At 41.5% G+C, this 20,265-nt stretch overlaps 1 protein-coding gene across 27 annotated transcripts in view; it reads left to right on the top strand.

Moving 5' to 3' along the window:
* The window catches only part of DST (dystonin), a 480,962-nt gene that overhangs the window by 111,263 nt on the left and 349,434 nt on the right, over positions 1-20,265 (top strand). For 17 of the 27 annotated variants that reach the window (XM_025419112.2, XM_025419100.3, XM_049092202.1 and 14 more), the window contains exon 4: positions 6,007-6,214. In XM_025419112.2, coding sequence (XP_025274897.1) covers positions 6,007-6,214 — 208 coding nt within the window. Of the gene's footprint in view, positions 1-5,349; positions 5,848-6,006; positions 6,215-13,315; positions 13,546-20,265 lie in introns of those variants that run through there. The other 10 variants (XM_025419117.3, XM_025419107.2, XM_025419106.3 and 7 more) reach the window with 7 other exon arrangements.

The following is a 20,265-nucleotide window of genomic DNA, read 5'->3' as shown; positions in this document are numbered from 1 at the left end:
CAAGAACCTTCCAACCTTCCAGCTTCCCTTCCCTCTGACCACTCTTTCCCCCTAACTCCACCTAGGCTCTTCTTCCTCTCTCATTTAAGGGCTCTTGCAAATCTTCTGAAAAGGAGAGAGTGAGAGACAGTTGATGTCTCACCAAACCAGAAGCCTCCTCTCTCTTACTGTTTAAAGGTAGTTTCCAGTTGGGAGGCTAATTAAGAATTATTTATTTGATGAGAGAGTACTTGAAGTATTCACCTGGTTTTGAAAAACATTTAAAACAAGCACAAAGTCCCCACAGTTACAATAACTTATTTTGTCGTCAAGGGGGTAAAACACACTTTCTTAAATTTTTTTAACTGTTTTCTCCAGCATCTGTTTATTTGTGGTAGAGATTGTTTTCTCTAGGATCTGCAATATCAAAAACCCTTGCGTTTTTGATTTATTTCCCAATAAAAAACTAGTATATAAGTTTTTTTTGGCCATGCTGTGTATTTTTACATAATATGTAAGAAGCTAGTATTTGTATTTACCTCATCAATGGGATTTTAAGCAAAAATGGATTTTAATGTTTTTAAAGTTCGGATATCTTTCTTTTTGTTTATGTAAAATATAAAAAAGTGGTATTGAGCCAACTTTATGTTTATTGGATTGTATATTAAATGAATAACAGTGGTGCCTCCTTTTTTTTTTCCTTTCATCTAAAGCTATGCTTAGGACTGAGGCAAGCACATCACCTTTTTCTTGCCGCTTCTCTAATTGTATGTCAAGAACTACTAGGAGAAATTACTCAGATGGACAATCTCACTGTGTACTTGCAACCTGGGATTTTGATGTTGTGGAGTCAGGCCTAAGCAACACTTAGAGAAACTGAGAAAGGTCTTGTTTATGTGTTTCCTCCTGACTCCTCATTTTTTTTTTTTAAATTTTTTATTTATTTATGATAGTCACAGAGAGAGAAAGAGAGGCAGAGACACAGGCAGAGGGAGAAGCAGGCTCCACGCACCGGGAGCCCGACGTGGGAATCGATCCTGGGTCTCCAGGATTGCGCCCCAGGCCAAAGGCAGGCGCCAAACCGCTGCACCACCCAGGGATCCCCTGACTCCTCATTTTGATAATATTCAAATGTATAGAAAAGTTGAAAGAGTCATATAGTAAATACTTACTGTTAAGCTATTGCTATATTTATCAGTTCTGTTTTTATTAAAACAATTGAAAATAAGTACAGACATCATGACTTTCTTCAGCCTGGAAGATAAGAATAAAGTGTTCCTGGATAAGGACTCTTTCGTATACAACCACAATATCATTATCACACGTTAGAAAATTAAGAGTAGTTCCAGTAATATCTGATAAACATTCCATGATCCATGTTCAGATGCTCCTATTTGTCTCTAACATGTCTTTTTTAACTTAAAAAAAAGCATAGAATCTCATCAAGTTTCATGAGTTTGTTGTTACGTTTCATTTCTCTTTTAAATTTAGAACATGCCCTGTTTTTGGGGGCGCATTTATTTCTTGACATTGATCTTTGTGAAGAGTGCAGGATAGTTATTTTGTTGAATGCCCCACAATCCATATTTGTCTAGCTGTTTCTTTTTTTATTTTATTTTTAAAGATTTTATTTATTTAGTTGAGAGACAGAGATAGAGGTAGTGAGAGAGAGCATGAGCAGAAGGAGAGGGAGAAGCAGACTCCCCGCTGAGCAGGAAGGCTCCATCCCAGGACCTTGAGATCATGACCTGAGCAGAAGGCAGACAGAAACTTAACTGACTGAGCCACTCAGGCGCCCCATTATTTTAAATATTTTATTTATTTATTTAAGAGATAGTGTGTGTGAGTGGGGGAGGAGCAGAAGCAGAGGGGGAAAGAATCTCAAGAAGTCTCCACACTAGGTGAAGCCCTTAATTTGGCTCTATCTTGTGAGTTTGAGATCATGACCTTGAGATTATAACCTGAGCCTAAACCCAGAGTCAGATGCTTAACCGACTGAGCCACTCAGGCACCCCTGCCTAATTGTTTCTTTACATGCTTTTTAGTTTTTAATCTTTTGGTAAATTTTTGGAGATATATTTACGTATAAATATGCATAAAATATAGGTATGTGGGTTTGTGGAAATTACCTTTTCAGTTTCAGGGATCCTCAAAGTCTGGCTCTTTTACAAACCCTTATCTCTGCACTTGTTTCTCCATTGCATTTAGAGAATGCCTAGTGCAGAGACAATTTCCTGGCACTTTCCTGCAGATCAGGGTGCTAAGACTGGGCGGTTTCCAATTTAAGCAGTTCCATTGTACTTATCTCAGATCCCCACTGGAGTTTCATTTAGGGAAGTTATTGTTTAGTTCCCCTTCTAAAAATGTTACATTCTGTAATTATCTTGGCTTTAAGAAATTTGGGTTGTTTTTATACCATGTGAATGCACTGGCTATTAGGAAAGTCATTTTAAAGTTTTGGTGATCTAATTCACTTGTTAAAACTGCTTTAATCATTAGGTTGTAATGAGACACAAATACAGGGTGTTTAGGTTCCTCACAACCTGGTGTTTTTGGTTCTAGAGACTCAGCATCAATCCAGAGATGGCTCATTGCCCTTTATTAAAAAAAAAGAAAAAAAAAAGGCCAAATGTTAATATTATGACCTGGGCCAACTTTGTCTTTATTCTCCTAATTACCCTTACTTCTCTTTCTGCATACTCCACAGTGCTTTCTTATTTCTTTTGTTCTCAATGTGAATGCCAAATGGTGATGACAGATGATGGTGTAGGAGTCCTTAACCTGGGGTCAGTGGGTCATTGAACCCCATAAAATCATATGCAAAGTTTGTTTATATTTGCCCATGTATTCTGTTCTAGAAAGACATTCCCATAGATTTCTTCAATTTTTCAGGGTGCCTGTGAGCCCCAAGTGGTTTAAAAGCACTGGTTAAATAGTTACTTATTCCTAGGGCCTTTGCTATTTTCTCTGACTCTTGGCATAGTATCTTTCTTTTTATTAGTCTTTTTGTGTATTTGTTTTGGATTAAAAAATTACAAGGGATAAAATGAAATCCATTTATAATATTAGTCAACACCCAGAGATAACCATTGTTTACATACTGGTAAATAGTTATCTATCTACCTATCATCTGTCTACCTATTTATCAATCATCTAGCTATCCAGCTACACACACAGACGTGCGCGCACACACACACACACACACATTATTTTTTAAAGGAATCATTCTATATGAACTCTTTATATTTTGCTAAGTGTAGATTGGTAACACTTCTGTTTAATTGCTGCATTGTAGTTCATTATATGGATATATTGTAATTATCCAATCTCCTATTCATGGACATAGATATTTATATTTTAATAGGAATCGAGCCTTAGGCAACAAGAGAAATCTTGGGGCTTTTGCTGGTCACAAGAGCCCTCTTCCTTCGTCTTATCCTTGCAAGCCCCACTATATCAAAGGTGAGGCTCTGGATTTTGGACCAGAGAACATGTTTGCTTTTTCCAAAAAAAGAGAGAACCATACTCTTAAACTCCAGCCCCTAAGATAGTGACATGAATTGGCAAGTCATTTCAAATCAATAAAGCATATAACAGTTTTATAGGATTGATCGCCTTTAAAGCCACTTCTTTCAAATCCATTCTCAATTTTCAAGATTCAAATGGGCCTAATTGTGTATAATTTCCATACATTTTTAAAAGTGTTTATGAAAATTATTATGGGGAAAAAAACCACTAATACTTCCTTAAAGTGCTTGAATCATGTAGCCTTGGAGACTTTACCAAATATAAATATGTATGATTTCTGTCGGTCTGTGTGTCTGCCTTTATATTTTCATATGATATATTGCTGAAAGAGGTGTTGCTGATTGTCTTTTCCTTCTTTCCTTTCTTATCTGTTTACCAGTGACACTACCAGATTAGAGGCTGCCCCAGTCAACACCCTTGGGTCCAGGAGTAGTAACTGTTCCCATCTGGCTACGTGTGATTAATGGTGTTTATGTCATGGCATAAATCACATCTTGCTGTTCAATCAGCTGAGACTCAGGCCATTAAAAAAAATTACTCTATCTATAAAAATCAATAACCGGTGGTTTTTGGAAGGAACAGTTCTTCTCTAAGTCTATCTGTAAAGATAAACAATCTGATTACTATAGTTGCTGAAATTGTGCAGGCAACAACAAGAAATATAATCTCACAGATAAAGGATGACCTTAAGTAAGGACAGGTAGGAAGCCATTTCAAGGAAGACAAGGCAACCAAAGAAACCCAATACCCTTTCGAAAGTCTTCAAGAATGTCACCTTTTTCATGGATCCAGCCAACAAAACAACAACCTCAGAGAGCTCAAGATGAATTTTCCAAAAAGCGTGGAAAATAAATTAGGTTGATAATAGCTTTCTGTGACTGACTTAATACCACTCACAATTCTCAGTGGACTCTAGCTACAATACAGAAAATCAATTTTATTTATTTACTTCATGCCTGCCTCATACATTATTGCCATGAGGCGAACACACAAAATCTGAATAAATAAATTAGCCAAGGTGATGAAATTTCAGGTAAAACAAAATGGAAGACCACTTTTTGGAGGAAAGAATAGAGCTAAAGGTAAATCTTAAGACGCTTAACTTTGTGGGGAATATTATGCATCTTAATATTGTGATGTTGACCATGTGTAACAACATGCCTGAATAGACAGAGGCAAGATTAATAGTCCTGATTCACTTATAGTTTGTTTCACAGGCTGTGGTGAGTACTTTGGGATGTTGCTCACACAGCCTGTTTTGCTGCAGTAGCCACTGCTTTTGTGAGCAGCCCAGTGTTTTTGCTCAAATTGGAGTATGCCTCACTGATTCCTGTCTGCAACTTGCTTCTTAGGAATCTGTGACTGCAAGATACATTGCAGGAATTTGAATTGTACCAGTTTTGCCATCTTTACAATGCATCTTACTTAGCAAAGTGGAATTCTAAATGGGAAAGTGAAGATTTCTCTTTGGTACTTTATTTAACTATGTTCACAGCGCAGATCATATCCTATTTCCACAATAAGGTGGTGGCCCTCTACATAATCACAAACCCAACTCCATAAAGAAGGCAGGAATAGTATCTGGTGCCTTTTCCCTGTATGAAAGATAGAACCCTTTTATGCGAGATATGATCTCGCAGATTTGTTCTTACTGGATGAAGGGAGGACTAACCTTCAGGCAAAGTGCTTTGGTGGAAGCATCCTGTTTCTCATTTCACCGTGTAATGACCAGGGGCTGAGAAGGGCTCTGTTTCCTGTCACTGCACTGCATCATCCTCATTTACATTATTGGCAGCTGTTACTTTGCTAGAAGTTTAAATTATCTGAAGAACTCTCAACTGAGTTCAGATGTTTGTTTATTGGAGCTGTCTTAGGCTTCTGAAAACAGTCTTTTGTTTTCTCAAGATTCTCAGAATCTGCCATTCCTCCCTCCTTGCTCTTTTCTGGGAACCTGCTTCAATCTCATGAAGCAAATTAAATAAAGAGGAGAAGGGGTTTAAAACTCGTCAGAAGGGAGACTCCAGTGGTGAGGCAACCTGAAACGGAAAGGAACTGGGACTCGACATCCTGCATTTGTGCTTTGTTTTTGAAACTTCGAGCTAGTTGCATTAATGAATTAACCAGCAGCCTAGTAATGGAAAATGTTTCTCCTGTCCTGGTGGGGGAGCCAAATACTATAGATTTGTAACAGGAAGGCTGTTGATTCTGGCTTCATTGTTGGGCCAGTCATTTGTGAGCTGGTGGCCGGACCGCAGGCCACACACTTCTACGCAAATCTTCCATGTATTGGGACTGCCTGGGTTTTGTTTCTGCTGTCGGAGACGCGGCCAAGAAAAGATGGTGAGCCCTGGGTTTCATTTCTTGTTTGTGTATCCCCTCGGCATTGAGGATGGTGCAGGATGCCAGACTCAGTTCGGGGGCAGGGAGGGGGCTGTTGAAATCGATGAGCATATGTGAGTGTTTTGCTGTTAACGCTTTTTTCTGTGTCATCCTCTGTAGAGTTCCGGGAACGCGTCCTATCGCTGCTCTATGTCTTCCTCTGCGGATTTTTCCGATGAGGATGATTTCAGCCAGAAATCTGGCTCTGCATCTCCAGCTCCGGGAGACACCTTACCCTGGAATTTGCCTAAACATGAGAGATCAAAAAGAAAGATTCACGGGGGCTCGGTGCTGGACCCCGCTGAGAGGGCAGTGCTTAGGATAGCAGGTAAGCGCATCCGGGGAGGGGATGAAGCCCGGACGGGAGTTAAGGAAATTCACCCATCTGCGCCCCCGCAGGGGCCCCGTAGCTGGGAGCTGATGCCCGGGGCAGAGATTTGTGTTCAAGGTGGGGGAGGAGGATGACCATGTTTACTTTATGCCCGATTTCTATCTGAGAAAGCAGTTTGCCCAGCCTGCTGGTGACTAAGCTGTTTGGCCCTGTCTTCTGGTTGGATGGATTGATACCTTTGAAATGCAAGGGGATATTTACAGACATCTGCATTAAACTTTCCTATTTACATGCCATAGCTACTGTGACATTATGAAAGTATTAACCTCAGTGACTCCTAGTGTATTTGCTAGAAGCCTTGAGAAAGCTGTCTTCATTTCCATTTTTTGCCCAGGGACACTGAGCTCTACAGATTTAACTGGGGTAGATTCCTGATGTTTGGTACCCAGAATTGCAAAGGGAATCTCAACAATTTGGATGCCATTTTTTTTTTTTTCATGTAGCATCTTTATTAATGTCATGTGTCCATAGCAGCTTTCTGTCTCTGGTGCTTTTGAGGGCTTAGCCATTATGCATTCCTGATTAATTAATATAGGGGAGGTGCCAATGTTTCTGTTCTGTTACTGGTGTTCCTTTGCTGGCTGTAAAAGAGAACTAGAAGGGCTGGCTTGTTTTACCCAGCTGTAAGCTAAGAACACTGAGGAAAACAATCCTCCAACCTTGCAGTGCCTGTGTGGTTTCTTCATATGTGTTCTGGGCATGAGACTTGCTTCCTGGGGTGATTGTTTTTCAGTTCCCTCTATAATTTTCTCTCTCTCAGAATGGTAATGGGCAGGATGTACTAAGCCTTTTGGGGTTCTTGCAAAGGCCAAAGGTCAGTTTTTTTTCCAGAGCTGGTTTCTGCAGCCACTGGATCTGGCCTCCTTTCCTTTCCATTTACCCACTCTCACTCTGGGGTGGTGGGTGTGTGCCCACTCAGTTTCTTTTGCCTCCCACTACAATGCAAAGTTGGTACTTTCTCTTCTCTGAGGGGGCTGGTGGGGACTAGTCCAGATTCCAGTCACTACAGCAGCAGAGACTCCCCCTACAGTCCCCACAGTGGGATTTTCTGATTACGGGAAAAACAAACAGCGCCCAGCCAGCCATTCTCTAGTCTGGGTTTCTGGGGCAACAGCCTTGAGCTTCTTCTGGCTTCTGTTGTGAGATGCTGGCTGGTCTCTTCCAGGCCTCAAGGGGAGGGGTGGAATGGGGGAAAGGGTGGGAGGAGGGAAGATCCAGGAGACAGACTGTTTGGGAGCCAAGTGAGAGCAAGCAGGGCGGGCCCAGGGCAGCTGAGACAGACCTAGCTCTCACCACCCTCCTCAAGTACTAAAAAGTGTTTAGTCACTGAGACCTGACTCCTTGTCCTGTTGAGACACCTGTCCTGACTCCACTCCCCCACCCTGCCCCTCCATGAACAGGTCTGAAGCACCGAGACAGTGCCTGCACCCCATCTTTGGCTCAGCAGGAAGGGAAGACAGGTGAAGGGAGGGTATTGAGAGAACTTGGAGCTTTGGCCCATCAGAACATGATGCTTGTGTTCCGTTCATTTTTTTTTTTAAATTTTTATTTATTTATGATAGTCACACACACACACACACACACACAGAGAGAGAGAGAGAGAGAGGCAGAGACACAGGCAGAGGGAGAAGCAGGCTCCATGCACCGGGAGCCCGAAATGGGATTCGATCCAGGGTCTCCCGGATCGCGCCCTGGGCCAAAGGCAGGCGCCAAACCACTGCGCCACCCAGGGATCCCCTGTTCCGTTCATTTTTGTGCAAAGAAGAAGGTGTTTCTGACCCGAGGGGTTTGGTAATGATGGCAGAAATGGATATTTTGCTTTTGGTAGTGCAGGAAGGGGTTATGAGAGAAGGACCGGTCAGGTGTTTGTCAGGAGGAATGAGATTATATAAATTAGGGAAAACAACCAGGCAGGAAGTCGGGAGAAGTTGGGGGAACTAATCATCAGTGCACACTGTAGGTGAGGAAGAAATGGAGGAAGCCATCTGATGGGATGCAGTGGACAGGGGGATGCTGACATGGATAGACTGTGGACTCTTTGAGGGCAGGGGCCAGGTCTCATTTGTTATAAAATGTGCATTGAGTTATTTGTGTAGATTGCTATGAAGTTAGTGGTTGTTAATGCACTTGAGGCCTCCAAGTTACATACTTTTAAGAAATTAATAAAAAACAAAACAAAACTACAAACAGAATAAGCAGCCCTAATATGGAAATGTGTTCTGTATTTAAAATAAATATTGATATGTTGGCTGTTTTCTATACAGACCATAATAATATCTTGGGAGCCGAGACTTGGAGGTCGGTCTTCAAATATCTGTTTAATAATAATGTGGCTAAAATATGAAATTCAGATATATTATGTTTCAATAAGTTCATCACATCACCTGGTGTGAAGATAAGGGAACAGGGCTTCTGAGGGATTTTGATGCTGTGGATAGTTTGAAGATATGCCATTTTTAAAAAAGATTTATTTTTTCATGAGACAGAGAGAGAGAGAGAGGGCAGAGACATAGGCAGAGGGAGCAGAGGGATGTAGGACTCCATCCCAGGACCCTGAGATCATTACCTGAGCTGAAGGCAGACGCTCAACCACTGAGCCACCCAGGTGCCCTGAAAATATACCATTAAAAGATTCTGACTTTTAACTTTATTAGACATTTTCACACTCTGCCTGAAACTCACCCCATCTTAAAAATTCATCCCTAGGAAGAGGTGGGATGAGGTTCAGAAATGGTATGAGGATGTCCATAGTGTTCACTGTTTAGTAACAAAGGAGTTGGAAGTCCACTATTTTATTTGTTTTTAAGGTCATAAAAATAGAATTGAACATGAAAATGCCTAGAGTCAAAAAAACCATATGGTCTGTGAGATACCTTAATTCATTCACATTTAATAAATATTGATTGAGCCCCTGGGATAAATGGAAGAAAAGCACATAATTTTGCTTTTAAAGAAGTTACAGGGATCCCTGGGTGGCGCAGCGGTTTGGCGCCTGCCTTTGGCCCAGGGCGTGATCCCAGAGACCCGGGATCGAATCCCACGTCGGGCTCCCGGTGCATGGAGCCTGCTTCTCCCTCTGCCTGTGTCTCTGCCTCTCTCTCTCTGTGTGTGTGACTATCATAAATAAATAAAAATTAAAAAAAAATAAAGAAGTTACAGTCCAATATAATAACTGGTTGTATTGTTAGACATTTATAATGCTGTGGGAGAGATTCGTTGTTATGGCTATATAAGTACCTAACATGAAAAGATCCCAGAGGAAAGTCTAACGTGGACAGGGAAGAGAGGCATGGGAGGTTCCTGAGAGGCTTCTCAGGGGAAGTGTCAAGTGAGGTGAGATTTGAAGAGCTTGAAGGGAGTAGGGGGAAAAGGAATGCCACTTTGGAGGGATGGAACTGGAGAACAAAGATAGGGAATGTGTCTAAATGGAAATTTCAAGTAATATGCATAGTAGAGCATGGGATTTGGTAGAGAACAGCAGAAATTGTAAAGGTGCATGTGTGCCATACTGAGGAGATTGGACCATTTGGGGAATTATTGGACCATTTGGGGAATTACCGAAAGATTTCTCAGCAGTGCAGTGATATAATCAGGTTTACATTTCAGAGAGTCTTATTGGTGATGGTGTCATATGTCTGACACTTGACAATTTTAAAAGTGCTTTTGCACTTACAGTGGTGTTCTCATTTTAAAATCAGAGACTATACACCTTTCCTATCTTGCAGGGTCAGTGTGAGGAAAAGATGACAAGGTGTAAGGGATGGGGCTTTGTAATACCCATTGTATAAATGACTTTTACATAAGAGCTATAGATCTGCTGTTCTTAGTTACTGGATATAGTAGATTGGGTTTTTTTAGTCTTGAAGTGCCTGTAAAGATACACGGTTTGCTGGTGATTGGTGCTATTGTAAAATATGAATTTTTGTCCTGTGTAAATTCTTTAAAGTTGGAATTGAAGGATCTTAGCAGAGTCAGACTTTGGACTCAGGCAAACTTGGATTTTAATTCTCCCTCTATCACTAGCCAGTTGTATTTTCTTCAGCAATTTTTGAATTTTTCTCAGCTTTGTTTTCTCTATTAAAGGGTCATGGCTGTGGTGAGTAAATAAAGTAGTGAGTGCAAAATGTTTTGCAAATTCTTTGGCATGTGGTTAAATGCTGTATACATGATAGTTTGCTGATGGTCAGATGCTCCTATTTATTTTTTAAAATTATTTGTTTATTTGAATGAGAGTGAGAGGGACATCATGAGCAGGGGGGAGGGGCAGAGGGAGAGAGAGAATCTCAAGCAGATTTCACTCTAAGCATGGAGCCCAACGTGGGGCTTGATCTTAACACCCTGAGATCATGACCCAAGCTGAAACCAAGTTAGTTGCTTAACCCCTGAGCTACCAGGCACACCATGGTTAGATGCTCTTATAAGCACTTACTACATTATCTCATTTAGTCTCCCAACGACCTTATGAAGTAGGTATAATTATTTTCTCCATTTTTCTTTTTTTTTTCTCCATTTTTCAGTCCAGAAATTGGCTGAGAAAGGGAGAGATTCTTCCCAAGGTCATACAACTAGGAAGTAGTGGGTTTCTAATTTGAATTCATGTATTCTTAACTCCAGAGGCCAGCCTCTTAACTGCTATGCTTAACTGCTGCTTTGCCATGGAATAGTCTATTATTATCAGCAGATTGACCCAATATTACCATTCCAAGAATGCATGGGCAAAGGCTGTTTTTACAGAAAACTTCCAATGCTGCTGCTGTTCATTTTGACTCTCCTTTAAAAGGAGAGTTAAAATCAGTTAAGAGTGCACTGATCATGTTTACAAAACTGGATACTACTGGGTTTCAGTCTCTGATGGAGCCTCAGACTATGCCCTCAATGACCCTACTCATTGTGAAGGAGACAAAACAGCTTTGAGAAAGATTCATATATGTGAGTGGTCTATAAGTGGAGTGACCTTTTAGTGATCTAATTGCTAATTCTTTTATTTCAAGAAGGTGTCACAAATGATGCCTGCTTGTTACTTCATGAACTAATGTGTACATAAATGCATACCAAGTTGCAAGAAAATTAGTGATCCTAAGGGCTTGGTGGGACATGGGCTCAAATTCAGATTATAAACTAGTGGTTAGGATAAAAAAGAGAGATACAGCCTTATTTTGTTTGGAATAACAAAAGTAGGCCAATTGCTCAGGAGAAGTAAAGATTTCCAATTCTAACTCAAGCAAGTAAGTTTTTTTTTTTTTCCCTGAAGAGTGTACAATTTTTTTTTTTTTTTTTTTTTTTAGGAGTACTCAGCCCGGGGGTTCCCTGGGTGACTCAGTGGTTTAGCGCCTGCCTTCTGCCCAGGGTGTGATCCTGGAGTCCTGGGATCAAGTCCCATGTCGGGCTCCCTGCATGGAGCCTGCTTCTCCCTCTGCCTCTGTCTCTGCCTCTCTCTCTCTCTCTCTGTGTCTCTCATGAATAAAAAAAATAAATCTTAAAAGGAGTACTCAGCCCCATTAAAGAGTTAATGGAGAATGATCCAGATTTACAACACTGAAGGGGGAAAAAAATCAAGGACAAAAAGTCAGCACATATGAAAGGAAGAAATAGGGAAGATGTGGGCAAAAGATGAAGCTGTCAAGTCAGATGGTCAACAATGCATTGATTTATTTATTAATAATAATAGCTAAGCCACAAATTTATAAGGTAGGTAGGCACTATTATCCCCATTTTACTGATGAAGAGAGGCTCAGAGAGGGTAAGAAACTTGGCCATGTGACGCGGTTAGTAAGGAGGCAAGATGCCATCCAGGTATCCTGACTTCAGTAGTATTCTTAAACACATCCATTTATGTGTCTGAGTACCCTTAAAACTCACATCAGTGTACGACATTCCAAAGTTCAGGGAATTGCATCCGTTCTTCGCAAATTCAGTGGCTACCAGTACTGTGTGTAATGAATACCGGGTAAAGAGAAGGGGCGGGGGTGGGGACACAGTAAGCCGGGGCTCGGAGACCCGCGGGGCTGCGGCCGGCTCCCGGGAGCGCAGCGGCTGAGGCGCAGGCGGGCTCTGGGGGGCGGAAGGGAGGGGCCGAGGGCTGGGCCGCCGGGCGCGCAGGCGCACTAGCTTCCAGGCTGTCAGGCCCTGACGCGCGGGGCCACCTGCAGAGGCCGCGCCGCCCAGTCCCCGCGATGTGCCCGGGGCAAGGACCCGGTCCCTCCCCCGCCCCGTGCAGCCGCTGAGTGACCGGCGTCCTTCCGTGCCACAAGCGCCGTAGCAGAGTATTTTCCACCCTTCCCGTCACCCCTTCCCTGGGGAGAGCGGCGGACCGCTCGGCCCGTGGGGTGGGGGTGGGGGTAGGCCGGGGTGGGGGCTGCGCTCCTCGGCGACCGCGATCTGCGGCTTTGTTTCCCAGGCACCTGTTGTGGGTCCCAAATAGAAACCTCAGCCTTGGGGATCCGGGCTGGCCGGCCAGTGTCCGGGGGTGGGCGTGCTTGGCCGCGAGACCTCCCCGGGTGGGCGGGCCGCGGAGGGGGCCCCGGGGCGCCGGGCCCTGCCCGGGAGGGAGGAGCGGAGCCAGCCCGGGCGCTGACCGCCGCGCTTGCCCCCTCCCTTCCGCCCTCCCCCCCTCCCCTCCCCGCCTCTCCGGGGGCGCGGGCGAGTGTCTGCGGCGCGGCGGCCAGGAAATGCCGCAGATGCGCGGCGCAGCATCCCGGGCGGAGGCAGCGCGCCGGTCCTCCCGCACCGCCGCCGCCGCGGCCTCGGCCTCGGCCCCGGCCCCGGCCCGGCCCGCAGCAGGCGCGCAGCGCAGGGCCAGGGGGGCGCCCGCCTTGGCCGCGGAGGGTCCCCGCGCCTGCCGCCCTGCGCCCGTCCCCAGTGTGCTCCGGGCTCCTCCGCGTGGCGTGGCGCTGCTCGTCGCCGCCTCCGGGCTCGCCGAGATTTGCCGCTGCTGAAACCTGGGAGAGACTCTGCCCGCCGGGCCCGGGGCGTTTCCTCTGCCTGCCCGGCGCCCCCCGCCCCGCGGCGCCCCCCGGCGCCCCCCGCCCCCCGGCGCCCCCGGCGTCGGCGCTCTCCCCCAGCCTGCGCTCCTTCCGCTTTTCCAGTTCCCTAGGCTGCGTCTTGCTGACTGCCCTGCTCCCCCGGGTTAGGAGGGGGAAAGGGGAATTGGCCAGTCATCGCTTAGGTCAGCTTCGGCATGGCGGGGTACCTCTCGCCCGCTGCTTACCTGTACGTGGAGGAGCAGGAGTACCTCCAGGCCTACGAGGATGTCCTGGAGAGGTACAAAGGTACGTGGCCCTCCGTGCCCCGGCTGCGGGGCTTGGCACGCACCAGCAGGGTAACCGTTATCTTTGCTTAACCGGAGCCACTGCTGCTTGGGCACAGGTAAACAGGTGTCTGGACCAGTCTTGGCAATGGACCAGGTCTTTTAGAATGGGATTTAGTGACCCCAACTCAGAGAGGGTGGTGGGTTGGGCGATGGTCTGGAGACGCCCTTGGATAGGCTGTGGCGTGGGGGGAAGGGGTTTGGGTTTCAAATACATGGCATTTTCTCTCCCTTGTAGAAGCTCTTAAGTACCATGCATAATCATAATTCTTCCTGGGAGGGTGGCTGCCGATTAATTCTCCATGGGATTACTAAGGCATTGCTGTTTGCTGCTCTTGCTTTGCATGGGATACTGGTTGACTGTAAAATAAGGTGCTTGGGTTCTTAAATAAATGGACTGTTTCACCACCGAAAGCATCGCCAAATCATTTCTTTTTTTAGAATGATTTTATTTGGAAAAATGTTTGTGGTTTGTGACTATATACCTGTCCTTATGATTCATAAAAATTATTCGATTGTGTGAACGATGAAAGCCTTAAGTCAGCGTCTGTTGTAAATTTAATTGTAAAGCATTCTATTTTGAGATGCTTTTCTGCCGATTTTTCATGTTCGGGAAATTCTATACCAACATCATAAATTTTTTATTGTTTACTTTGACTGTATAGTTAAATATAATGTTAGACAAAGTGGACCATCTCATTTTAAAGTGTCTTTTTGTCTCTGGAAATCATTTTTCAGTGTGTATAGACAAGAGACACAGTAAGGAGACCAAAACACTCCACACCCACGGCTAGCTCACAGAGCCTTAATATATTAATAGTGGCCTAATTCGTATTTGAATTCTGATGGTTTTGCATCTACTGAATATTTGCTTTGGCCTTAAGAAACTCTACTTCTGTAAATTGAATGGGGATTATATGGTTAAAAATGACATGCATTAGTTTTCTGTTTGCAGAAAGTAGAAATATAAAATTCTGAATTGAACAATTCCAAATCTCCAAACTGCTTAAAATCCGCCCAGAAATATGTTTTATCTTTCTAGGACATGTTTATTATTGACATTCTTTTAATCCACGTAGAATTTTGTAAACAGCACAATCAGAATTCCTTTGTGCCAAGACTCTATTGTGTATAATACTGCCACTGAGCAAGTGCAATGGTATTTTAGACTAAAGCACATCGGTAGCATTTATGTGTGTGTGTGTAATATACTCATGTTTATGTTTGTTTTTACATGTTAAAATAAGGTTCTTAATTGTCTCCAGAACATTAAAAATGAAAAATATTGCAATACAGATTAGTAAACCTTACTGAAGACACACACCTATACTCTTTAAAATCCAAAAGCAAAAAGTCTGGAAGTTCTGAAATATATACATTTTGTACTTTTGAAAAAAAATGTAGCTGTATGAATTTTTGTCTCATCAAGTTTTACCTCAGTGATATGTGAGTGATATCAGGTGACTTGGAAAACAATAACTGAAGTGCTGCTTTGACTTGTCTTGAGGAGGTAGACATTCTTTAAAAGCTTGTTTCTATTGCCTTTTGAAATAAAAGAAAATTAAAGATCTGAGGGCAATTGTGGTTCTCACTACCCTTCATTTTAATGATATGGCCATCATAGCACTTAAACATACACTTTTCCAACATACAGTCCAAAATTTCACTGAAAAAGTGAGTATTGTTACCTCCGTTTTCTTTGTGGTTTTAAAATGCTTAGGTCATCAGTTTGTACTTGGCTTTATAGATGTTCTATGTTTTATTTTGTTTTGGAAAGGAAAGAATATTGGCCTGTGTGTTATATGTAAACCTGGGGACCTGGGAAACTCATTGTTTCCCAATGTGTTTTGAAGCCAGTTATGATTTCCCATCAGTATCCAATACGATGACTTCACTATAATGCTTATTATCCTGATGACTTGCTATGGGGGCTGATCTAATCAGGAAAGAATTGTAGGCTTTGAATAGGGAGTGTCAGTTCACTAAACTTTCAAAGTACAGTTGCTCATTTTCTGAAATCATGCATTGTTCAAACATTTCACATTCCCATTTGAACTTAAGAGAGGTTATTTGAATTTTTATTTCTGACAAAGTTCCTTGGTTACAGAATGAGTTTGCATTCAGTTAGAGTATTATCAGGTTGCCAAGTTATCATATGCCCCAGCTGTTGAATAGTGTAAGTGGTAGAGTCAGCTGGGACAAATTCAAAATTTGTCTGTTGTCAAAATGTAGAATTATAATAATCTATACTGTCAGCAGTTATGAGTATTAGATTTAGAAGTTGAGAGTTTTGTTGTTAAGCTTAGTCCTCAGATGGCCTTGCAAGGACTTCCATCCTAGCTCTTTGTAGAAAACAGTAGTGGCAAGTGAGTGAGCCCTAATTACGGATGGTGTGGTCTCGTGTCTTGCTTTGCCTTGTTACTTCTGAGTGAAAATAGGCAACTATTTGCTGAATTAGAAAAACACAGAACTATTTGCTGCTGCAGAGAAGAGTGGAGTACTCTAATTCATATTCTAGTCCTCTTATAAGACATATTCATAGCCAGAATATTCAGGGTATCTTATTAAAAAAAATCACATTACCGCAGCTGATAGCACAGTCAGGGTGAGTAAAGCATTTCTTTACAAATAAGACATGTTTACTTATTGTTTATGCTAGAAATTGCTCATGTCAATGACTTTCTTTTATGTATTAGATTATCCAGTGTATTTACCGTGTAATACAGAACATGTTTATTAGTAGCTTAGCACAAAAGGACAGAATTATCCCTCTTGGGTTTTTGTTAGTTTTGTTTTGGTCAGTGCAAGGCACCTAACCTGTATACTGTTATTTTAATTAATTGTATGTTTTGTATTATTAATATTAGTTAGCTGGCACTTTATGAAATTCTGCTTTTCTGTCATTGGAAGATTTAATTTTCTCAACACATTGGTCCTTTTTGAAAAGGATGTTAAATGTGAAAATGACATCATTAATGTGAACCCAATAAATTTTATATTATACATTTTAGATTTAATTTAAAAAGAAGGTATATTATTTTGATCCCACAAAATGGATGTTTTTCCCATTGATCTGGAAATGAATCAATTATCCCCAGACAATTGTAAAAAGTATATCAATGTTATTCTCTGTGAAAGCTAAGTAGAAGATTTGTTACTTGTCTAGAACATCACTAAAAAATTCTTTTGATTATTTAGAAAGAAAGGCATTTTTTTCCCCCATGAAAACTGAATAATTGCTTTAGTCCCTTCTCTCAGGGCTATGCAATTTTGCCTATGTGCTTGGTGACCAAAGGCACTGAGTATACTGAGGTGTATACTGAGTATACACCTGTAGCACCTGTAGTTTCCATTTTCAGTTCTGAATTTATGGCCTGCATAGATGTGTGGTTGGGAAAAGTCCTGTCATTTTACTGTGTAAACCAACTCTGATGCCATTTGGAGTGTAAAGCTTTCTGGGAAGATTTCCCCCCTTCATACTGTATAGCCTTGGATGATTTTGATCAGTGGTTTTTCACTTGGCTTCCAGGATTTTGAAAAACTTGATTTCAAATTTCATCTGCTCATGCTCTGCTCATGGCTTAATGTAATAGTCTGTTGTGTAATAAGTGAACTTTAACTGTGCTGCATCATGATAGTATGATAGCTAGTTACAACAGCGTTAGGGCTTTTTCTTTTCTTTTAACAAATGAAATGGGTATAATCTGGTAATGAGTGTTAGTTAAGGTTGTATTTGTTTTTTTGTAAAAGAAAACAGATGATAGTGTTTCTTCGTCTCGGGTACTGAAAAGCTGAGGTAGGCAGGTAGGCAGACCGGCGTTGTAGGGGGCCTCTATTTACCAAAGGGACTTGAACTTCTATATTGTTGCTTTGCCAGTTCTCAGTGGCTGTTAAGAATTCTGTCTTCACAAGATGGCTGTTCTTCTAGTCCTTGTGTCTTACTTCCATATGGAAGAAGAAGGTTTGCAGGGGCACTTGGGTGGCTGAGTCAGTTAAACATCTGACTATTTAGATTTTGGCTCAGGTCCTGATCTCAGGGATGGGGGATCAAGCCCTGCATGGTGCTCCACACTCAGCACAGAGTCTGCTTGTCTTTCTCCCTCTGTTCCTCCCCTCCTCAAATAAATAAATATTTTTAAAAAGGAAGAAAATTGCAAAGACAAAGGACAGAAACTGCAAACTAGTTGAGTCAGTTTCCTTTTAAAGAGTCTTTTTAGAAGCCCGTTTAGTAACTCTCACTCGTGTCTCACTGGCCAGAACGGTTACAGGGCCAGGCCTGTCTCACAGGCCTACTCCACCAGACTAGGAAAGTACCCATTTGATTGTAGTTGAAGTTCTGTTGGTTAAAGTGTAAGGCAAAAATGGATATAGGGTTGCAACCCTTTAGCACACAGAGGCTAAAGTGTTTGCCCTAAAAGCAGAAGCTTAAAGTTTGGACACGTGTTAACAACCTTAACACAATATATTTGACTTTGCTAAAGTTTAAGAGAATATCTGAAAGCTCTATTGAAGTCTCTAAGGATTTTCAAAATGACACAGTTGAATGTTTTATAATGTTACAACATGGGTTTGAAAGTGATTTCTTACCAAATAATAAGGATTTAAATTGGCCAGAGGATTTATTCATTGCTTCATACCATAAGGAACACATATCATTCCAGGAATGTAAGCAGTTATTAGATATTGTTAGTGAATTTAACTTTGAACCAAAAATAGCAGACTGATGCTTCTTTAGTTTCTTTTGTTCTGATTTAGACTTTTGTAGTTACCTCAACATTTATTTGCTTAGGGACTTTAAAAAAGCTTTATGCTTTTGAAAATTTTTTATTTAAGCAGTTTGGAAGTGCCTTATTATCTGGCTCAGTGAAGATTGTAGGCAATAAATGACATCTAAAGAGAGGCAGTGGGAACAACGTATTGTTTTATGGTTACTCTGTAGCCAGGCAAAGAAAATTCTGTGTTTGGGTCATGTGTGCCCAGGAGCTTAGCTCTTTGGGGAGCTGGACTGTTTGCTCAAAGTGTCTTCTTCATGACATTGGAGACTATAAAAACATCTGAAGCTGTGGAGGTGACAAGAAGATGGAGTATCTAGGCTGTCATGTGTCCCTTTCTGTTTTAGTTCCACAACTGAGTACAAAAACTTGTAAGATTATCTATGTCTGATGAATGAATTCAGTGAGAAGATTTGTACTGAACATTAGACTGTTTAGTATTTTTTATTAATTGAAAAGAATCTCAGATACTTCTGTTACATGGGACATTTCTGTCTGTAATGGCTTTTGCAAAATAAAGACTTTAGTGTCTACTTCTCAGCTCTTGATAAGTTAGCGATTACACACGCTACCTATTTCCAAAGAGGAATTTCAGGCAGCTATCTGCTGACGTATGTCACTATTTCTGTAAGAGATCAAATGAGGCTTTTATTTATTTATTGGTTTATTTCTTTGATGCAATTTTATTTGCCATTATTTTTCAACCTACTCTTACCTCTTTCAGAAGAGGAAGCAAATAATTCTGCTTGGATTGGGTGTTGGGGAAAGTTTTGTACTTGAGGTCAAATGGGATTTTACCCTGTGAGGAAAGTGAAGGTACCAGGGAGGAAAGCTCAAGAGGAAAGACTGGTGTGACCGTTCCATTTCATTAGCATAACCAGAGAGTCCATTTTGAATGTTTGGCTAAAGTGCACAGTAAGTTTTAGAGAGGGGAGTCATAGACGTTGTAGGAAGATGGAAATGGGCGAATATGGAGGAAGAGGAAGAAGCAGGCTCCATGCAGGGAGCCCAATGAGGGACTGGATGATCCCGGGTCTCCAGGATCAGGCCCTTGGGCTGACAGCAGGTGCTAAACCACTGAGCCACCTGGGCTGCCCAATAAATAAAATCTTAAAAAAAAATCCTTTGTAGAGGTAACTGTAAGTGATTAAAAACCAAATCTTGCAATATACTTCAATAATTTTTTCATTTAGTTTTATTTCAAAAAAGCCTTTTTTTTTTTTTTCCTGCATAAACTTGAGATTTGTAGAGTCAGTTTTGTTTGGTATATGAGAAGTTCAGTGGTTATGTGATCATGTAAGTTCTAAGTTATCCTTAAGTTTATGGATTCAGCTTTTAATTTTTAACTGAAAATAGTTAAAGATAATAGTTGCCATTTATACACCTACTTATATGCCAGACAGTGCTGGGTATTGTGAATGAATTATGTATGTATGGTTTCTAATTCTTATAACTCTTTATCTAGGCTACAACTACTGCCATTTTACTAATATGGAACTTGAATCTTAGAGCAGTTAATTTTCCTGAGATCATACAGCTATAAGTGATGCTTGTGGCATTTGAACATAAAGTGTATATTCGACATAAACTATGTATTTTGAATTTCATTGCATTGACTGGTAAATGTTGCAGAAATTGTTTTTATGAAGATTTTTTATTAGGATTATAATTTTGATTAATGCTAAGATTGCTTAAGATGTGTTAAATGGATGCATGAAATCAAAATTAATAGTTTAAAATTTATAGAGATTTATTTCAATTCAAATGTTAAATAGACTTTGGAGCTTGAACTATTATATCTTAGATGGATTATAAATTCTAATTATTAGATATCCATGAAAGGAAAATAAAATTTTAATGTGAACATTTTTGATGTGTATTTTGGTTGAGGAGATTTTGAAACGAATTAA

This window comes from Canis lupus, chromosome 12 (assembly GCF_003254725.2).
Source record: "Canis lupus dingo isolate Sandy chromosome 12, ASM325472v2, whole genome shotgun sequence".
In the NCBI taxonomy this organism is placed as follows: Eukaryota; Metazoa; Chordata; class Mammalia; order Carnivora; family Canidae; genus Canis; species Canis lupus.
The sequence above is the reverse complement of the archived record's forward strand: the minus strand, read 5'-3'. Positions and strand labels throughout refer to the sequence as shown.